General features: G+C 41.2%; 1 protein-coding gene across 9 annotated transcripts in view; it reads left to right on the plus strand.

Moving 5' to 3' along the window:
* The window catches only part of LOC126865628 (heterogeneous nuclear ribonucleoprotein K), a 90,826-nt gene that overhangs the window by 46,726 nt on the left and 24,523 nt on the right, over nucleotides 1-19,577 (plus strand). For 8 of the 9 annotated variants that reach the window (XM_050618386.1, XM_050618385.1, XM_050618391.1 and 5 more), the window contains 5 exons: nucleotides 1,777-1,892; nucleotides 5,047-5,103; nucleotides 8,719-8,762; nucleotides 14,656-14,779; nucleotides 15,473-15,583. In XM_050618386.1, the coding sequence (XP_050474343.1) occupies nucleotides 1,782-1,892; nucleotides 5,047-5,103; nucleotides 8,719-8,762; nucleotides 14,656-14,779; nucleotides 15,473-15,583 (447 nt within the window). In that variant the 5' untranslated portion in view covers nucleotides 1,777-1,781. The remainder of the gene's footprint in view (nucleotides 1-1,776; nucleotides 1,893-5,046; nucleotides 5,104-8,718; nucleotides 8,763-14,655; nucleotides 14,780-15,472; nucleotides 15,584-19,577) is intronic. The other variant, XM_050618394.1, reaches the window with a different exon arrangement.

A 19,577-nucleotide genomic window follows, 5' to 3' on the forward strand; every position in this document is an offset into this window, starting at 1 on the left:
GCAAAACTTTATTATTCTTCAACTTTGGAACTAGTCTCGCCTTTCGTTCTACGTATTCTGTTTTTATCGTCCTCGTCCCATGCTACGTTCTTGAACTTCTCCTTGTGCCTTCGCATTTCTTTAAAACGCAAGACAAAGAAGAAGACCTACTTTCATTCGATATCACTGTTCCGCTCGATTCTCGCGAGTTTTATTATTTCATAGCCAAAGAAGCTAATTCCACGGAGGCAGAAGGAATTTCGTTTGCCAGCGACAGAAATCTGACGTACTCTCGATTGCCAGAATTGCCAGATTTTTCTGGTTTATCGCTGGTAATACGACGCTCGCGGCGATCGGAAGGAAGCAATTTCGAAGCCCTAATCGCGTCATGAATCTCGGTGACTCAGGGACTCGCGCGCTTCAAGCATTCCACGGCACGCGGAAAGGAAATATCGTTTGCTTTGGCCGAATTAATAGCGCTGGTCGCGATATAAATCCGTTGTAACTGATCCGTGTTTTTGTGCGAGATTTTCGCATACTTTGATCGGTGTGAGAAGTTTCTGTCCTGCCACTTGTTTCCTCGTCTTATTTCTGAAATACATTTATTCTCTGTCGCATCGTGAATTATGTGGAATGATTAATTATTCACTATACTATATGACGCAAAACTGTGTCGGAAAATAACGTAGAAAAAATGTACGCATTTCGATAATAGATACGTTATAGAGGCCTGTTAAGTAAATCAGAAAAACAATAAAGATAGCGATGATCTGAAAAAGCTACAGGTCAATCATAACGATACAAATACTTCAACTTTTTTAAACATTAAAAAATTGTGAGATATCGACAGAAGGAGAAATATGTTATGAGTCCGTGGAATAGCTTTTTATAATCGCATTGCTGAGAAACAGCGAATAACATAAATTAAAAGAAGAAAAAAAGTGCGTGTATATAAATAAAACATTAACGTAATCGTGGTCTTTGGTCTACTTAACGAGGAATACCAGGTACGTTGCACACGCGGAAACTACCTATACAGCGAACCTGTTACGTCCAACTGTTCAAGGTTGACGAACGTGGAACAAATTCAGGGATAGTTTGGTCGTTTAATCGCGAATGTGTCCGAGTTACATCGATTTCCCGTGCTATCCACGTCATTAAACCGACCGAGCCGATTTAACGGACAGTGAATTACATAGCGTTCAGCCCCCCGCAAACAAACGGTTACGCGAATACGAAGCATGTTTATAGGTTTATTACGAATTGCGGTCCGCGTCGCCGCTGTTGTTTCCGGAACGCGTGCGTGGCTGAAAATCGAGGGGGAACATGATTTCTCTCGGTCGGGGAGTGAATTCGGGCACGTGACGTACGTCCGGTCTTGAATCGCTTCGCTAGTTTTTGTTATATTATCCAAGGTAATGCAATCACACCATAAGTAGGTAAGAATTAACTCCTTAGCTTCGAACGTTGCAACGTTGGTTTTAAAACTGTGTGAAACTCTGTCCCCGATTAATATTTAATTTTTTGCGACAGGATTTTTTTCTTTCAATCGCGATAAGGATTTCTACGTTTTAACTCGAGATATTGGAATATTCAGTGTACAATTAGCATTCGACGTTGTAATCTTCCGCTTTTTCAGCCTGTTTATGTTTCGTAAACACATGCTTTTACGATTAATATCGGGAAAATGAATTTTTCGAAAACTTATTCGTGGTACGATCAATTGTTTTGCGTATGTGTGACAATTTATAACGCAATGGTGATGTACTAAACAGTCGATCGATATTTTTGTTGCAGAAATAATGAAGAGAGAAGCTGATGCGGGCACTATGACAGGTTCAGGGGGACCGACAAGTCCTCACAAGCGTTACAGACAGGGTGACGATGAGCTTCGTCTTCTGATCCCCAGCAAGGTAAGATTTTATCGGTTTCAAATCGCATCTTGCGAAACCAGTTTTCAAGTCGAACCTGAGTCGATGAATCGATCATCCGATCTTCTATGAAAGTCGATATTTTAGTATCCGCGAATCGAAGCGAACGATTACGTAAATAGTCGAGAGAAACTACGTAATGTACTTTCTACTTTTTTAAAGAGACTTTGCTTTGAGTACTTTCAAATTTCTGATTTCGACAAAATTTCGAAGGCCATCGTCTTTAAGCGATATCGACATATAATTAACAGTAGAATCACCGACAGTTAAAGCGAAGCTATTTCTACCGAAATCGGTCGAAATGACTGGTTTTTAAAAAACACGTAATAATTACATATTTTTATATTTATCGATTTATTACTTTTTTTTACAAAAGGGATTCCATGTTATGTAGTACATTTTTGATATTGTTAATCCATTTGCGACTATGATCTCTGCATGAGGGTTGGCACATTTATAAAAATGGTAAAAAGCAGTCATTTCGACTGGTATGTTCTAGCGTCAGCATCATGATCGATCCGGAATTTTTCTGATAATTGATACCTTCATATCGAACGATACGTAGTAAAAATTCTAAAAACGTATAAAAAGTTGTACAAAACGAGGAAACCGGTTAATTCGGGTTTGGTAGATAGATTGTAGGACTCTTTTTACGCTTTAACAAGTACCAGTCATTTAGACACTGTATATAGCCACGATACAAAATTATTTTGATTTTGAATGAATAGCAAGAAAGTAAAATTTATTGTATCGTTCCTTTAGTTGTCGCTACATAGGTCATTGCATCACTGCAGGAAGAAAATGTAACACGAAGTGGAAATTTTCAAATAAAATTATAAAAACCAGTCATTTTGACAGGTGTTGTAGTACTAGTGTTGATTTTCCCGTCGGTTTATTATAAATCCGTCGCTATTGCGAAGTAGAAAAGTATTCGTGTCTTCGTTAAGCAGTAATTGCGGATTGAATTCATTTTCGTAGTATATATGAATTTTTATTACGCTGATGTAATATAAATAGAATTACCAAATAATCCAAGAGACTATGCATTCGTAACAGTGGGAAAGATATGGACGCTCGTAATTAAACTTCAGAATACATCTCGGATAAAAAGAAATACACTGTCATGAAAATAGGAGGAAGGGAAGAAGGAAGGAGAATCTCGAAAGTGGCGACAACGTTTGTAACGAGGATTGGAAAGAAATTATTTTAGAAGAAACTTTCACTTTTACCTTTCACTGCGACAAATGAAAAGTATGCAATGCGGTTGAGAACAATACGCTTTTCCGCCAAATATTCTTCACAGTTGAATTTCCAAATAAGATCGCGTAAGATACGTCTTTGCAGTCGTGTTTCTTACGACCAGATAAGGCTTGGCGATGCATCTGGATGTTGCCAAGTTTTATTTTCCCACGTGCACAATTTTCCAGCGGTCTGTTCGCGATCGCGTACACATCGTTGGCGAAGTAAAAGCGGCTTGCCATACCGTGTTGTAACTTGGTGTCGGCACGTTCGCAATCGCGGAACGCTGAGTTCTTCCGGTCATTGTCGCTGCGCTCGGCGAACCGCTATCGGATTTCCTTCCGCTTTCTTTCCTCCGGGAAAATTCACGAAATCTTGACGGGATACCTCGCAGTTAGACGGAAATTTTGAAATTCTTTCCGGAATATCTGGAACGTTTGCAATCTTAGAATTCCTTATAAAAAGCTTAAAAGGTACGTTTGGTGTAAGTGAGAACGACCAAATATTTTTCACTACTTTGCTTGCAAATATATCTAATATTAAGTTAATCGTTAAAACACTTAAAAATTTCTACTTGTATACAGGGTGGTTGGTAACTGGTGGTACAAGCGGAAAGGTGGTGATTCTACGCGAAAAAAGAAGTCGAAAACATAGAATAAAAAATTCTTTTTTTAATTTTTCCATCGAGACAACGATCTACAGTGATATCCGTTATAACGTACCGCACGCGTACCGAGTCGATTTTCTCGATTTTCTCGAAAACAAAGCCTCAAACGAAAAATTGTTATTCTATATTTTCGACTTCTTTTTTCGCGTAGAATCACCCCCTTTCCGCTTTTACCACCAGTATACCAACCATCCTGTATTTCTTTAACACGAAAATTCACGATTGCTTCAATTCTACGTTTCTTGGTAATTTATTTTCGAAACATCGTCGTTTTAAATGATATTAAGCTTTGTGACTAGTCGGAAGAAAAAGTCTTGACACACAGCAGAGAGACATAAAAGGAAACTATGTTGAATATCACGTTCCATATCGAAATTCACCGTGCAATATCTCGCGTCTTAATAAACCGAGATTGCATCTCGAAGAAAGGGGAAACGTGCATCCCAGCAGGGGATCGAGGTACAAAGGAGCAGCTCATTTGGTGACTGCATTTATCTCCTGTCAATTTCACCGGCAGTCAGGTCGATTTCGTTCTCGTTGTGTTCGATCGCGGCTCGAGATCGGTCGCGCACCAACGATCGAGTACAATGTCGATTGCGGCCCGACCGAGACACGCGATCGAAGACTCCGCGAAAACGGCTGTCGGTGTCAGGGTCGATCGATGGATCGCTCCTTTCGAGAGTGATCTCATTCACCATCGCGGAGAGAACGTAATTATCGCGCGCTGCGTTTTCCGCCCGTGCTGTGTTGCAATCGGCTCGCGGTTGTAACTTATCGTCGTTAATCGCTGGAACGTGGCCAGCGGCGCGCATTCAACCGATCAAGAAACGATCGACCTTCTCCGTGGTTCGATTCGCGGCCGTTCCCACAAAAATCGCGCGAGACGAACGAAATTGGAGCATGCGTCTGCTCCATCCCCCGTAGCTGTGTGTCGAGGCCGAGAACTTGAGTCAGCATACTCGATTTTATTTGACGCGAGATTCCATGAAAGAATTGGTCGCGCAAAAACGTGCCCGTACACGATCGATAATGTAGTCGATACTTGTGGCCATTGGCTATGTTGCTGATCGTACGTGGTCGATATTGCAATATTACAGGATTATATTGCAGGATCGATCTGTATTAAATATTGACAGAAGGTAGCTCGAAGTATATTTTTTCGAGAGATTCTTCGCTTTGATATCGAATTAAAAGGACAGTTCTTATGGAAGAAACGATTGTATGTTACAGGTAGCCGGTTCGATAATCGGCAAAGGTGGCCAGAATATCACCAAACTGAGAAGTCAGGTAAGCCGTTGCTTCTTCCGTTTCCGTCGATTCCGTTCCCCTCGATCTTGTTCTCTCTATCGTTCGTCCGTGTTTCGGGGGACAAGTACGAGAGACAGAAGAAGCCGAGTAAACGATTGGAAAGAAAAGAGATAAGATGTTAGACAAGAAGATCGTGAGAACGAATTTTCAACGACGAAATAACCGTGGCGGATATATAATTTCGGATAGTCTTAGTTAATCAAATGTTTGATTTTCGGCGGAGAATCATCGTATTTTCACGAGCTTCTTGCTCCGTTCTCGTTAACTAATCTCTCGTGCGAAGTTCTAGAGGCGACCATGTGACTATCGTCGATCGATCGAGTTCTCCGATTAGCTGGAATGTTTAGGGAGGCTCCGATGAGTGTATTTCTGCAACGTGTGTGCAAACGAGAATCGTGTTAGCTCCGAGGTACAGCGTTTTCTCTCTCTCTCTCTCTCTTTCTCTCTCTGTCTCTTTTTCTCGAGCGTAGCAGCCCGTTTTTTATTAGCCAATCTAGCAGACTGTTATTATTATCATTATCATTATTATTATTTTGTTTAGAAGGCTTTGAAACCGTTCCTTTTTAACACATACGACAGAAAAGATATGCAGTATATACATACATACACACACACGTACGAAATATCTTCATCACGCATTTTATTTCTTCAACTGGAAAGTTCCCTTCGTTTCCCGCAAAATTTGCGTTCGCTTGACCGACACGATCATTTGTTTCCCTGTTCTCGACCGTTTTTGGAAAACGACTTTGCGCGTCTCGTGGTCCGAGAAAAGCGCGTGGGCGTGAAACCGCAGCCGACCCTGAACGATCGATTAAAGATGCGACTCGAGTAAAGCCTGTTGCACACGCCTTCTGATCCAACCCTTTCGATCTCATCTCGAAAGGATTAATTAACGGTGCTAATGAATCGGAACGAATACATCGCAATACGGTGTAAATCTCATTCGAAAGCTTATTTCAAAACTAAACTCAACTCTGTTGGCGATTCTCAAGCAAAAGTAAAATACGATTGGTAGTTTAATTGCTCGTATAATAATTTATTTGAGCAGGATTATTTTCATATCTAAATTTGAATTTCAATCTGTTAATTACGACCCACGATCGTTCGGTTCGGTTCGGTCGAGCACGTAACAGGCATTACACTCACGAGTTTCTCGATCGATTTCTTGCGCAACACCGATTGTTCGCCTCGGTGTTTTTTCCACCGACCTTGAGACGCCGACGAGACTCACCCCGCACGAACCAGAACATCGGAGGGACACGACGAAGCAAAGGTTCGCAACTTAGTGTTGCATAGCGCGCGATAAATCGAAGAAGCCAGCCCCTCAACAGTTTCACGAATCGCAGATAACGAAATCACAACGATTGCAAGCGTTTGCAGCGATCGTTCGTACGGTAGGTTGCTGGTTTTCGCGCGAAGCAGCAGTTAAACGAGAGCTCGAATATCGTCGTACTTGAAGCTCGCGTTTCGATCATTCTTATCGAGCGAATAGGTCCGAACGAACGATCTGTAAAAATCGAGCAAACCGTCGTCGTATACACGATTCATTAGTATGTCTTTGCGCGTGCCTTTTTAAATACGAAGAGCAATCAATACCAGCGAATCAGTTTCACACGATAAAACGTGAAAACGTTGAGAACTCGCAGACTCAGGGACAAAATAGAGTGGATTCGACACAGCGAATGCGTTCGATCGATTTAAAAGTCGGGACCTGAGAATTATGCATGTTGGTTTATCTCTTCAAGAACGGACGAAGAATGTAGCGAACGACCACGGAGGAATCTGTAAGAAACTCTTAATTATTGCTTAACTGCTTATCTCTCGTTAGTTGCAGTTTTATCCAGTATCTCGTAGGAACGCACACGAAGCTTCTCAGTCGTCGTATTCGTTTTGCTCGAAAGAATCGAACGAGCAGCCCATAAAAAAACGTCATCTTAGTAAATAATTCTGAGCGGCAATGAAGTAAACGCGAAATTAACCAACCGCGAACCAGCCATCCCCACTCGATCTTGTCCCTGGTCGTACGTACAATCGTGCCAGAGGCGGTTCGTTCGCTTCTGAGCTCGCGTGTTCGTCGAGTTTCGTAGATGACGCGGCTTTCTGCGTGACCCGAAAGGTGGAAGGCCAGGAGGTATATAATCCGAGGAGCGAGAGAAAGAAAAATCTCGGGGGATAATCGTGTTTCGCCGGGGAACATTTTTACCGTCCGCTCGATGTTGCGCCGCTGGTTGCGTCCCCTTTCGCGACGAGTTCCCTGCAGCGTGTATCCCTCGTTTAAAACGAACGAGGGAATCTTATGCTCGAACTACGTCGGCCGATTGAAGCTGGTCGACGAGGACCTCGAGGAGAAAAATTTCGCCAAGTTGGCGTGGACGGAGAAATATTTGCAAGCGATCGTTTCATTGGGTGGTACTTTCGCCCCACTAGTGGGTTAGGAATCTTCTTTTTTAAAGTCCATTAAACGAAGAAGATTGGACGAAAGTCGGAAGCGTGACACGCTTAGTTTAGTAGGTACGATAAGAAGACGAAGCTTGCTTTTCATTAAAGTTTAGTGTACAAACGAAGTTATGCAAAGGGTTGATGAATAATCAGAGAATGTCCTGTCGCCTAGGGCTGGATTAAATTCGTCAGAGAAAACGACTAATCTCCAGTCAAGGGATTAACACTTGTCACGATCGTGATAAAACACGCCGACCAGCCGATTCATAATTCGAGTACGTGGTGGCTTATAGAGCTCAAAGGAGGAAGACCGGAGTTCTTCGCGAAATTGCATGTTAATTATTAAAACTTCCTCTAATTAGCCACGCTTAAGCGACTTCGTTAGCAATTGAAATGCCGCGAGAATCGGCCTCGAGGTTCAGCCGGCGTCAATTAACTGCTGAAAGAGGGAAAGAACGATGGGAAGGGGAAGGGGGTGAGGTATGGCAATGAATGCCGTTTTCAGAATATTTACAGCAACGTGGAAATAATGGGCGTTGATCCGCTGCGGACAATGGGGTTGTATTTTCTTGTGTTTTCCGTCGAAGACGGCAAGATCGTCCTCACAGTCACTTGTAAATCATTTTTCTTACCGATTTCATTCTCCATTAGCGTGGCTAGAATTTTCATCGGACCGTCGCCATTTCCAACGAGTGTTTCACTAGCAGAGTTTACGAGAAACGTACGTTAATAGAACATATAATACCACACATTGCACCTTGCAAATATTTCTCCGATCGATCTCGCGACTCGAAAAAGGAAGCAATCGTAATAGTCACGGGGAAAAACAGAATTTCGGGGTGGGATGGGGGTTGCACGAACAATTCACGCAACCCGTAAAGTAGAATGGAAAGAGACAAGGGGTTAGAAGATTAAGCCGCGAAAATTAATCCAGCCGTGAAAGACGTGATGTCTAACTTGGTTGATGATTTGTGCCCTGGCCCCGCCCCAACCCCGGCGTTGCCCCCCTGGTGTTGCCCTGCCGTTGCCCTGCCGTTGCCCTGCCCGGAACGACGGACCCTGACTCGATCGGCAAATGGACCACCCTACCAACAATCGACAACAACCACCAACCAACCACCAATGAACCAACCACCAACCACCACGGCCCGACAGTACAAAGCCTCAATCATTGTACCCGATTGCCCCGGACCCGAACGGTAATGACCAACACCACTACTTAATGTCTTATTTTTCTTTGTCTCTAATTACAAAAATACCTAAATGACAGCGACACGTGGATCGCTGTGCTGTTTTTAAAGTCGAACGACAACGACGTTCTCTCTGTTGATGATTCTTTTCTTTTCTGCTTGTCTGTCTGTCTGTCTTTTTTCACCATCACTTTCTACTTCTTTCTTTCCTTTCTTCTTTCTCTGTAATACTCTTTGTCCACGTTTCTCTACTACACAGTCTTTAGTGTACCAGTATCTCTTTTACCCTTCTTTCTCGCCTCTGCCTTTTTGTCCGAATTGCCTGTATCCGTTCGTTCCTTCTTCGTTCGTCTCCTTGTCTGCTCCTCTCTCAGCCTTGTACGTGTCCTCGACCAGCGTCTCCGACATCGTTGCGCGATGATTCATCGCCCAAGAGCGAAGAGCCGAGTCTGCGCGAGCTTTCGAACGAGGAACACGCGCGATAAACCGAGCACACGTTTCTCGTGACTGCACCTGCCATCACCTGCGGTTGCATGTCCTCCGTCCTTTTCCATCCCATTTAGATATTCCTCCTCTGTCTTCGTATCCTGAATTCTACTATGTCTGTCTCTTTCTGTCTTTGCATCCACGGTAGCCTTCGAAGCTTTCGTTGTTGCGATCAAGCAGAGTAAATTGAAGGTCCATCGAGAGGGGAGGGAGCAGTACTCCTCGCGCTTCTTGCTTCTTTGTTAGCCTTGCCGCTTCTGTCCGTCTTCCTTCTCCTTCGTTCTCGTTAGGAATTCTGTATTGATACCTACGAGCGACGCCTAGCTACCGAGAGTTGCGACGTTACAAACGATAGAAGAACATCCAGAGCAAATGCGTTCTTAGCGCGTACAAACGGTATTAGAGGAATAACAGATTCTCTAGCTAAAAGTTTGTCCTGCTTCTGCGAATTCAAGACAAGATTCGTCACGACGACGAACAAGTTCTCCAATGAAGGAGACGCGAGGACACGCAGCATCGTTTTTCTGCTTTTATCCAAGAAGCAACGAAACACAGTCGGTTTGCAATCATCCCGACACGCGTACGAAACCTTTCTTATTCTCACCTTTCACCTATTCCTCCAATCTAATGTCATCTCTGTGTCTCTGGTGCAGTCTCTCTCTTTCTCTCTCTCTCTCTCTCTCTCTGTTTTTTGTTCTGTTTTTTTTTCTGGTCTGTCTCTGTTTTGTTCGTTTTTGATCGTCTCGCGTGCGCGGAAAACGTCTCTCTTTTCCTTTCTCTCCTTTCTTTATCTCTAATTTTTGTGGCTAACACGGATGCTAATCCGTGGAACGAGGCGGTAAATCTGCCGATTCCACGCTTAACGTCGATATGTCACGCTTACTTTTTAGGTACGTCCCACTGATCAACGCACCACTGACCATCATCGTCCTGGCAGAGATTTGCCGGCATGATTAACGAATTGTCCGCGAGTCGAAAGTCATTACCGATCTGCTGTGACCCGTGTCTAGTCTCGACCTTGATCGCAACCCTTTTGTTGCTGGACTCGCTTTGGTACACACTTGGGTGCTCGTCGAAAGCACTTTAGGCGCTCCCTTAGGTGTAAATCGTTCGGCGGGACTGCCGTCTAGATTTTATTAGAGATCGATGAATTTTTTCTTATCCTAAATATATTTTTGTCGTGAGTCAGCAACGAATGGGTCAAGATACTGCGAGATTTACGCTTATGGGATTTAACGAACGCGGCTTATACCTGATTATTTTCCATTCGCAGCCAACGTACTTAACAAGCGTTATTAATACGATTGAGTGTGAAATACGAGGCAATTTACGAGATTGGTAGACACATCGAATGTGTTTTTAAAAGACTTTAGACTTCGGTCAAGGTTTATAATCAAAGTTCGCTTTTAAAATGCGAAATCTATGCGTCTTAGGAATCGATTAAAGTAGTTATGAAGTAGTTACGTCATTTTTTTTCGTTGGAAATTGCAAGTAATTATGATTTATACTGCCAATTTCGTGGAAATGATGTTTATTGGTCTCTTTCTCGTTCCAGGATGTCACGTGCTACGGCTGTAGATTATTTTTATCGTTTAGTCGTCTTCGTAAATATCCTTCAAACTGATTTAAATGCTCTTCTATTCGCGATCCGAATATTTTTTATAAATATATTAACTTAAAGGCCGACCAATCTAACCGAAACATCGGCATACGTTTTCCTCCTTTTCTTATTTTTTTCTTGTTTTTTTCTTTTCTTTATTCTTTCGGAAATTTGTAGTAATTTCTTAGCAACTTTGGTATCTGATTTATGTAAAGTAGAGCCTATTTTCGTTTATAATTCAACATAGCTCGGCTATCGCGAACTACGATTACTAGTCGAATATCGCATCCATAATTTTCACAGTGACAAGTAATCATTAATTATTTATGATCGAGGAATATTAACGCCGCTTTAAAATGCACATTGACAGCCTCGTGGCACGTAGACCAGCGGAATTATTAACCGAACCCAAACCTTCCTCGTTTTAGAATGCATACGGCGCTTGCATAATTGATTTTATTGTATCTCTACGGCCGGTAAATAATCAACGTAAAATTCAACAACGATATCGTTAACGTTATCATAGAAATTTATCGTAAGATTATGCGAGATATAATACAAATGATAATCGAACGGTATTTAAACTAATCGAATGGCATTCGATTTCTACCACTCTCGAGTCTCGTCTCATAAACATAAACGATTCGGAAGATCGCAAGATGAAAGATACGAGTCCGAAATTCAATTGGACCCAATTAGCTAGAGTTAGACTGTCCGCACCTGTACGCGTTCATTGCAGATTGATCAAACAGGAATATATTTCGATCCCAAACAGTTCCGAAAAAAAGGGACAACTCTCTTTTTTCCTTTGGTCCGGTAGGTGTAACAGGTTTTAATGGAAAGACCGGCTAACACAATTTTTCACTCTATCCATCGATCGATGCACATAGATCTTATTCACGGTCAAAATCTAGCGATCAAAGCTTTTTTTCGCCAGACAAAATGTAGTTCCTCTTTTTGTTTATCTATTTTTTCTTTTTTTTTCTTTTTTTTTTTTTTGTTCTTAGAGAAGCTTTTAGTTTCATAGAGAAGCTGAGATATCCATCGATCAGCTTTCGTTTTCGAGGCGATGACTTTCGACCGATATGTTCGTCGAAACGAACAAAACGAACGCACACGGTTCTCCGGTTCGTAACTATCGACGATTGTGTGTGATTGTTAAAGAAACGGGCGAAAAGCGCGTCTAGGGTGAGAAATAGCTGATGATGGCCGTTTTCACGGTCTCAGACGGCGCTGGCTAACAAAACCGTACCCTCGCGACCGTGTTATATAGTATCGAACGATCTCGTGTCTGGTGATCGCGAGACGGCGCCTGTTATATATAGGAGAAAAGCGCATGATTAACCCTCGACTAGTAGGGTGAACGTTAGTTCTGTTCCTATAATTGGTAGGGTGGGATCAATTCGACGGAAAGAGAGAAAAAAATACCAGCTGTACGATACAAGTCGAGTCACGCGATGGAGACAAGTCGTGCGTATACCTGTGCTTCGATTGTCGATGGAAACTACTGACAAAGGAAAAGTTTCGATGAATCTTAATGCTACAGTTCTCCACTCTTTGTCTTTCTCTCGATAAATTAAGTGATAGATCGATAGATAAATTCGTGTTCTTAGGTATTTTCGATCTTTCTGAAATGTATTTCTTTTTCTTTTCCTTTTCCTTTTTTTTTTTTTTTTTTTTTTTTTTTTTGTTAGGTTGCGAAGTCTAGATGACGTTCAGGTACGACTTGCCCTGCACGCATGATTCATTCTGCATCGTTTCACTTCCTTTCTCATCGGGCGTGTGACTACTAGTACTAACATTGGATTAATTTCTTATTAAATTGTACGTCGCTAAGAATTAAAAAAAAAAAAAAAAAAAAAAAAAAAAAAAAAAAAAAAAAAAAAAAAAAAAAAAAAAAAAAAAAAAAAAAAAAAAGCAAACGTCGTTTTGATTCAATTCATTTTGCTCGTCTGAAGAAGATTAACGTGCATTCACATTTCAACTAAAATAAGAAAAATAGGAGAAATTTCAGCTTCCGACAAGTATATATAGTTGTGCTCGTTCTAACTCCACCCTACCAATCGATGGTTAACATTAACAAATAATCACGCGATAGAACATCGAAAGAACGCCATTCGTAAGAGAAAGCTGGTAGCTTTTGGTCTTGCGACATGCCTAACGCATAGAACAGCGATCTCGAAAGCTTCGGTTTTGTTGAAGAAGGATCGAAAAGAGTGCACTGACAAAGAATAATAGCAGTAGAAAAATATGTCAAATGAACGATATAATATTTAGCGTACAGAATTTTAAAATAGAGTTCAAAGAGTCTATTTTTCTTTTTCTTTTTTTTTTTTTTTTTTTTTACTGTTTGTTTCTCATTATATACTAGGATGGTCAGTAAATTCTTGACTCGAAAGGACTGTTACTAGTGATTTAGCGTCGTCGATCGCTAACGGATACTATAACATCGCTCGTACTTACAGTGAGCTTATATTGTATTTTCGTCGAATAACAGAAAACCTTGACTTTCCTCGAGCTTCTTCTAAACGAACATTAAAATCTCTAATCTCAGTAACTTCACGTCGAACGTTAATCGAATTTCCGTTCTGACAGAGAATTTACTCACCATCCGGTCGATTTCGATTTTTCTAAGAAAACAAACCCGCGAGCGATTGATTCAGTCGATACGTACGCAGATTCCAGTTTCACTCAAGCACTATCTCGAAATTGGAATATATTATTGTGTCGCGACTAATCGAATCGTGTCGAACGAAACACATTTTCTTCCATGAAGCGAAGGAACTAAGTCGCGTGGAATTCCGACTTTCGGCAAGCCTCTTGTTCTTCCACAAAGTTATTCGAGCCTCGACGATCGATCGAATGGCATAGCGTGAAAAGCTGCTGGCCTATGATCGGAAAATACGATGCCATTCTGCTTTGGAACGCGATGAAATAGCTGGAAATTGTATGGCAGATGAATAAAATCCGTCTCGTTTTCTCCATATCGATAGCGATATCAGTCGGATGAGAAACATCAGAACTTTTCGAAAATCATCACGAGTTTCATAAAGTTTCCCGCTTCGGGGAGAATCGTTAATTTTGTTGCGCAACTTGGCGCGTTTTATCGTTAAAATAACGCGTTCCATTCGCGACGTAGACCGAAAAGGGAAACGAGACGCGACTCCTGGCAATTTCTCGCGATGTCAATAGCAGATCATTAAAAAGAGCGAACGGAAAGAAAGCGGGAACAGACGGAGAGGACCAGATTGATTTGTGTTGGACGACGTTTCAGAAGTTCCGTGTTTGTTTTGAAAGGAACGCCGGCAAGTTCTCTTGTAGCTATCGAAGCGATATTTTCCGTCCTGGCTCTCTCCACATTTCGTTTAGTCAATCAGTCCGTTCAAAAGAGACGAGAGGCAGTCGATCGTTTGTGAATGAGACGGCGGCAGACGCGCCACGCGAATTTCGCTCGTGGATGAAACTAAAGAAATTCTATGGTCGGAAGAATCAAAATTAGGAAGATTTAGGAGTGAAATAAAGCGATCAATAACGCGAAGAACGAAATTATTTCGAAAAGTAGATGGAAATGGAGGAAAGAAAATATATACATTTTGGACTACGAGAAGGGTTTCTAAAATTGATTGGTCCGGGATTTCGGTTCGTGTTCGAGTTCCCTCGAGCACAGCTCGCACATTTCCGCGGCTAATTTTCTACGGAAGGGGGTGAAATTTCGCCGACACGATTCGACGAGGAAGAACAAACGTGTGTAGCACGTAATATCGTAATGGTCGGTACGGAGGATCGGAATAATTGTTAGAGTGTTTTTGATTCTAGGGTGCTTACTATCAGCTCGGATCTGCCCACCGTTCTTCAAGTATTGAACGAGGTCGTACCTAATCTCGAGGAGGTGAGTGTTGCTACCAGAAGAGGATCACACGGGAAAAGAAATGACTCAATCGTGAGACTTTTCACATGTTTTTCTTACTTTAGTAGATTGTTAATCCAGTATAGTTAGATCGTACGAAGGCTGGTTCAGTAACTATTAGCACCTTGATCGATCGATTTTCGAACCATCGACAGTATCTACCTTAACTTTGTTTCAACAAACTGTCCTCTAATTGTTACGGTGATATAGAGGGGTGCTAATTAGTATACTGTTCCAGCTTACAGAATTGTAGAAAATGTAGATAATGTCTTACCAATGATGTCTTACCCCACAGTACGTTTTTCAATTTTTTGTCACTTGCATGGAACATCCTGTACACATCGTAGAAAAACGATCGGTATATCTAATTAGCAATCAGTGATAAAAACAATGGTTCAATGTTGCGTAGAAAACGTACAGTGCAATAAATATTTACCAACTATTTTAAAAACAGCTATTACCATAAGTCCTTATATTGTACTCGAATGTGTGCACAGTATAATTTTTATAATACAAGTTAAAAGTCCCTGTCATTATAAATATACAAAGTATATCGTTCCAAGCAAAGAAACGAGTAAACGAAGACACAAAAAAAGAAAGCGATAAAAAACAGACATAATTCATGCTTGCATAGTAAGCACATAGTATCAGTTAGAATGCTTTCAAAGAGAATTTCACGTCCGTAACTTAACAGGATGGGAGAGTTAATCTTGGAAATGGTTTCAGAATGGATCCCGACACGGCAGCGACGAGATCGACGTGCGCATGTTGGTCCATCAGAGCCAAGCTGGATGCATAATCGGCAAGGGAGGGCTAAAGATCAAGGAGCTTCGTGAGGTGAGTCAGAAATGTTCATACGCTATTAACGCTATACAAGCGAGACTACATCGGTTTTACGATTGTCACGTACAACTTCGTGCCAAGGCCTCTGTACCGTGCTCGTCCGACGAATTTAACCGTTTTCGAGGTCTTTACGCGATCTCCTCCTTATTAATGCTCGGACAGCGAGCCGTTTACGTGTGAGCATTGGAACGCTCTAAAACCACTTCCGTTTTCGTTATTTTTGGATACGCGTCTTCGATTGGTATTTCGTTTGCTTTCACATCGATATTCGTTTCCGTATGATATTCTGGTTTTCAATCAACATTCAGACGAGTTTCAAAGATACTGCGAAGGATTAACCTGTTAACTGCGGAATTTAGTTTCGAAAATCCGTCGCGGGATACGCAAGTGAAACGAAATAATGACGAGTATACACGTCGAACGTAGGGCAAATGTTCCTATTATAAATTTTATGAAAAAAGTAAAGCAAAACGGGGAAGCATTACATTCTTATTCGATAAGAAATTAACAATTCGTTGTTGAAAAAGCCGTGGTTGCTGAAAGCTTAAAAATTGCCAAAAAGTAATAAAATTTATAAACAAGAAAAATTGAAGAAAATAGATTTAAGAAATTCAGTTGATTTCAGCGTGGTATTTTTCAAATCAAGGTATCGCACAAAGTGGCAGTTCGTAGGTCGAGCGTCAATAACGTCACTCCGTACGGATTTCATTTTTCGAGTAGACGGCATATCCTCGAAGTGAATTTGCTTTCAATGTTGCAGTTGGTATAAAACACAAAATAATTCGGGAATTAGCCGATATACGTACCAAAGAGAATAATCAAATAATCGAATTTTTCTTTTATAAAATACATAATAGGTTTACTGGAAGTATAAAGGAAACAACCACTAAACGTCATTTATATTACTTTTTACTAAAATTTTGAGTTTTCCTAATAAATAGTAATTTTTTATTGCACACGACGAGTATATACAACCGCGCCGAAATAAAGTTTTGCATTGACGCGTATACAGGTTGAACGTGGTTAACCGGTTAACTTACGCAAGAAACATAAGGTTGGGGAAGGCTATTCCACTAAAGAAAATTAGGTCTTGCGAATGGATTAGGATTTAGATTAGCCACATTAAATCATTATTTCCGTGACCGATTCCGCGCTGGTCCGCCTCGATTCGCACAGTCTATTGCACAAGCGCAGTTAATAAATCTGAAATTTGCCGTTCACCGAGATAATGAGGAAATTAGTCAGCGTTTCCTGTCGTTTTCCTCCTTCTTGAGTCGCGAGGTCGTCTCTTCGGATCGAGGAAAATGAAGAAACCACCGTTCTCCACTGAAACCATCCTCTCCTCTCTATTCCCTTGGAAAACTTCATCTTCGTGTAACCAAATGAACAACGATTTTGAAGTAGAGTATCTGTAAAGGATCTCAGGACAGATTGGATCTTTTAAGGCCAACACAGGTTAAAGTTGATAAATAAGCCGGTCGGAAACGACAATTGAGCCGCTTTTAATTAAGGGAACTGCGACCAGATTTTACGTAACAACGGGTCCGGATATCCAGGCGATGGAATATGCAACGTGGCCAAGTGGCTCGTTACGTTTTCACGTTCACAAGAGGTAAAAGCAACCGATGCAGACCTTTTGTTCTGGCCCACTCGACGGCTGCAACTTTTCTTCGTTCGAGCTTTGTCGGCTTCTCTCGCTTTTCCTTCCTCCGGTACTACGTCAATCTTGATACATTCTCTAACGATGATTGTTTGAATTTTCCGTCGAGGAAAGTAACGTTCGTTCAACATCTTTCGTGCGGAATTAAAATCACAGTAAAAAATTAATTTGTCGGGAAAAATCGCACACGTGGAAAACGATAGGAAGAGCTGTTGCGAATAACGCTGTCGACGAAAGGATAAAAGCGTGAATATAAAGTCAAATCGTTTTGTTTGATCGGCTTTCGGAAGAGAGCGACGATTTTATCGATTTTTTCTATCCAACTTTACATCCGTTATTCAAGATTTCTACGAATACGAAAAAACGCTTGTAGCAGACGAGGAAACAAAGTTCTTCGAATTTCGAAATGAGCAAAGGAAACCTTAAGTGTCAGCCTTTTGAGCGTCAACTTAATCCTAGGTTTAATGACCTCGCAGTTTTCTGATCCGTTTTTCTTGTTTTCTGCTCTGTTTCCGCATTCTCTTTTCTACCGCCACATTATCGTCGTGCTTCTCTCTCCCTCCTTCTTTCTCTCCCTTCTCTCTCTCCTTTTGTCAACAGCAACGTTATTTCGATACTCTCGAGCGTCCTTAGCGCGTGCAATATTTCGCGTATTTCTACTCGAGAGACGTGTCTCGTTTATTGTAATACTTCCATGATCCTGGCGCCGGATGTTTCCCGTTGGAAGCAATAAAACCGACTTGTTCACGCTACGTTATCTATCCTCTATGCTTCCCCTAATTTCTTGATACGGGACGCGCTTGGAATCCCTTGTTACTTCTTACTTGGAGTACAGGTGAGCAGATTGGAGCACCTCGTTTGTGTCTTTTGCTTTCATAAGCATCTTCTATATGCTTTCTGTTATCTCTTCCAATATAACTTACATGGTATTTACCGATCGATCTTGTTATCTCAACGTGTTAACATCGATATGCAAATTTTATATTTTTTTTCTGTAGAATTCTATTGCGTATTCCCTCATCACGTAATTGTAATACAGTGGAACTTCGTTTATACGAAATTCATTTCTACGGATGAAATTTTAATGGCGTCTGGTTATATGAACTTTAGCTCAACTCCTTATCTGAACCACCGCCGAGCGTTAATCCACTTATAGGAACATCTAACAATAAGATGTAAGGTGTGGGACACGTCGTTGTGCGACACACTCTTATGCTTCGCAGTCGATACAACTTCGCAACATTATTATGTATTTAAGAGCAAATGTTTCGTGGAATCCTCTTATACGAATACTGAACTAAATAAGAACCGAACTTCTATTAACTAAACGAAAAATTATAGGTGGTGGGAAGAAACAGACGAACTCTTATTATATGAGAAAAACTCATACGAACCAACTTGTTCCCTGACAAGTTCATATGAACGAAGTTCTATTGTATTTATCTATGTACACTGTCAATCATAAGTATTGGAACATCTGTAGATATTTAGTACAAATCCAATGCTTTTCACTGCTTTATATTCTACTTATTTTATGAATGTGTTGTTTCATTCGAATCGCTTGTGCTTCGTAATGTAAAGTAACAAGCAAAGTAAAATTTCAGCTCTCCAATAAATATAAAGTTCTAATACTTATAGCCGACAGTTTACGTAATATACACCTTATTTATATATAAATTTATTGGGTCATTAAAATTACCGAGCATTCTACAAATACAATTATTATTTTAATTTAAACGCTTCGATTGTCTTTCGATATCGTTGATCGTCCACGACAGACATTGCCTCGATCGCAAGTGTATCGGTTCTGAGTGACCACCAAGTCAACGTGTTAAGTTTCGCTTTTCGTAGCTACGATTGGAGATACTACGTGCGACGTTGGATATTTTTGAACGTATTCTTTTAGGTTGAAAAGTTCTAATTAAACGTGCGAGGAAATGCGCTCTGTTAATTGCGCCGTGGTTAACATTTTGGTTAAGAGCGGTTTGGTATTTCCAGGATGTTCCTTCGAACGTTAAACAGGTTTACAAAGTTACGGTGGTTGGTCGTCGCCACCGTCACCGTCCGGTTTTCTCATTCGAAAGCCGCTCGAATCGGCTCGCCCGCTCGTAATTACACTCATTCACCCCTGTTTTGCCCTCTTCTCTTCGCTCAATTACGGCGACGCGTTCTGAAAAAGTGTATTTCCCTTCTGGTTTAGGGTTCGTTAACCGGCAAAGACGAATTGACTCTCGCCGATTCCGCGGTCGTATTAAAACTTTTCGCTCTCTCCTATCTCTACCAGACGTTTACACGCCCTGTTTCCTCAAATTGCGATACATGACGTAT

Source organism: Bombus huntii, chromosome 5 (assembly GCF_024542735.1).
Source record: "Bombus huntii isolate Logan2020A chromosome 5, iyBomHunt1.1, whole genome shotgun sequence".
NCBI lineage: Eukaryota > Metazoa > Arthropoda > Insecta > Hymenoptera > Apidae > Bombus > Bombus huntii.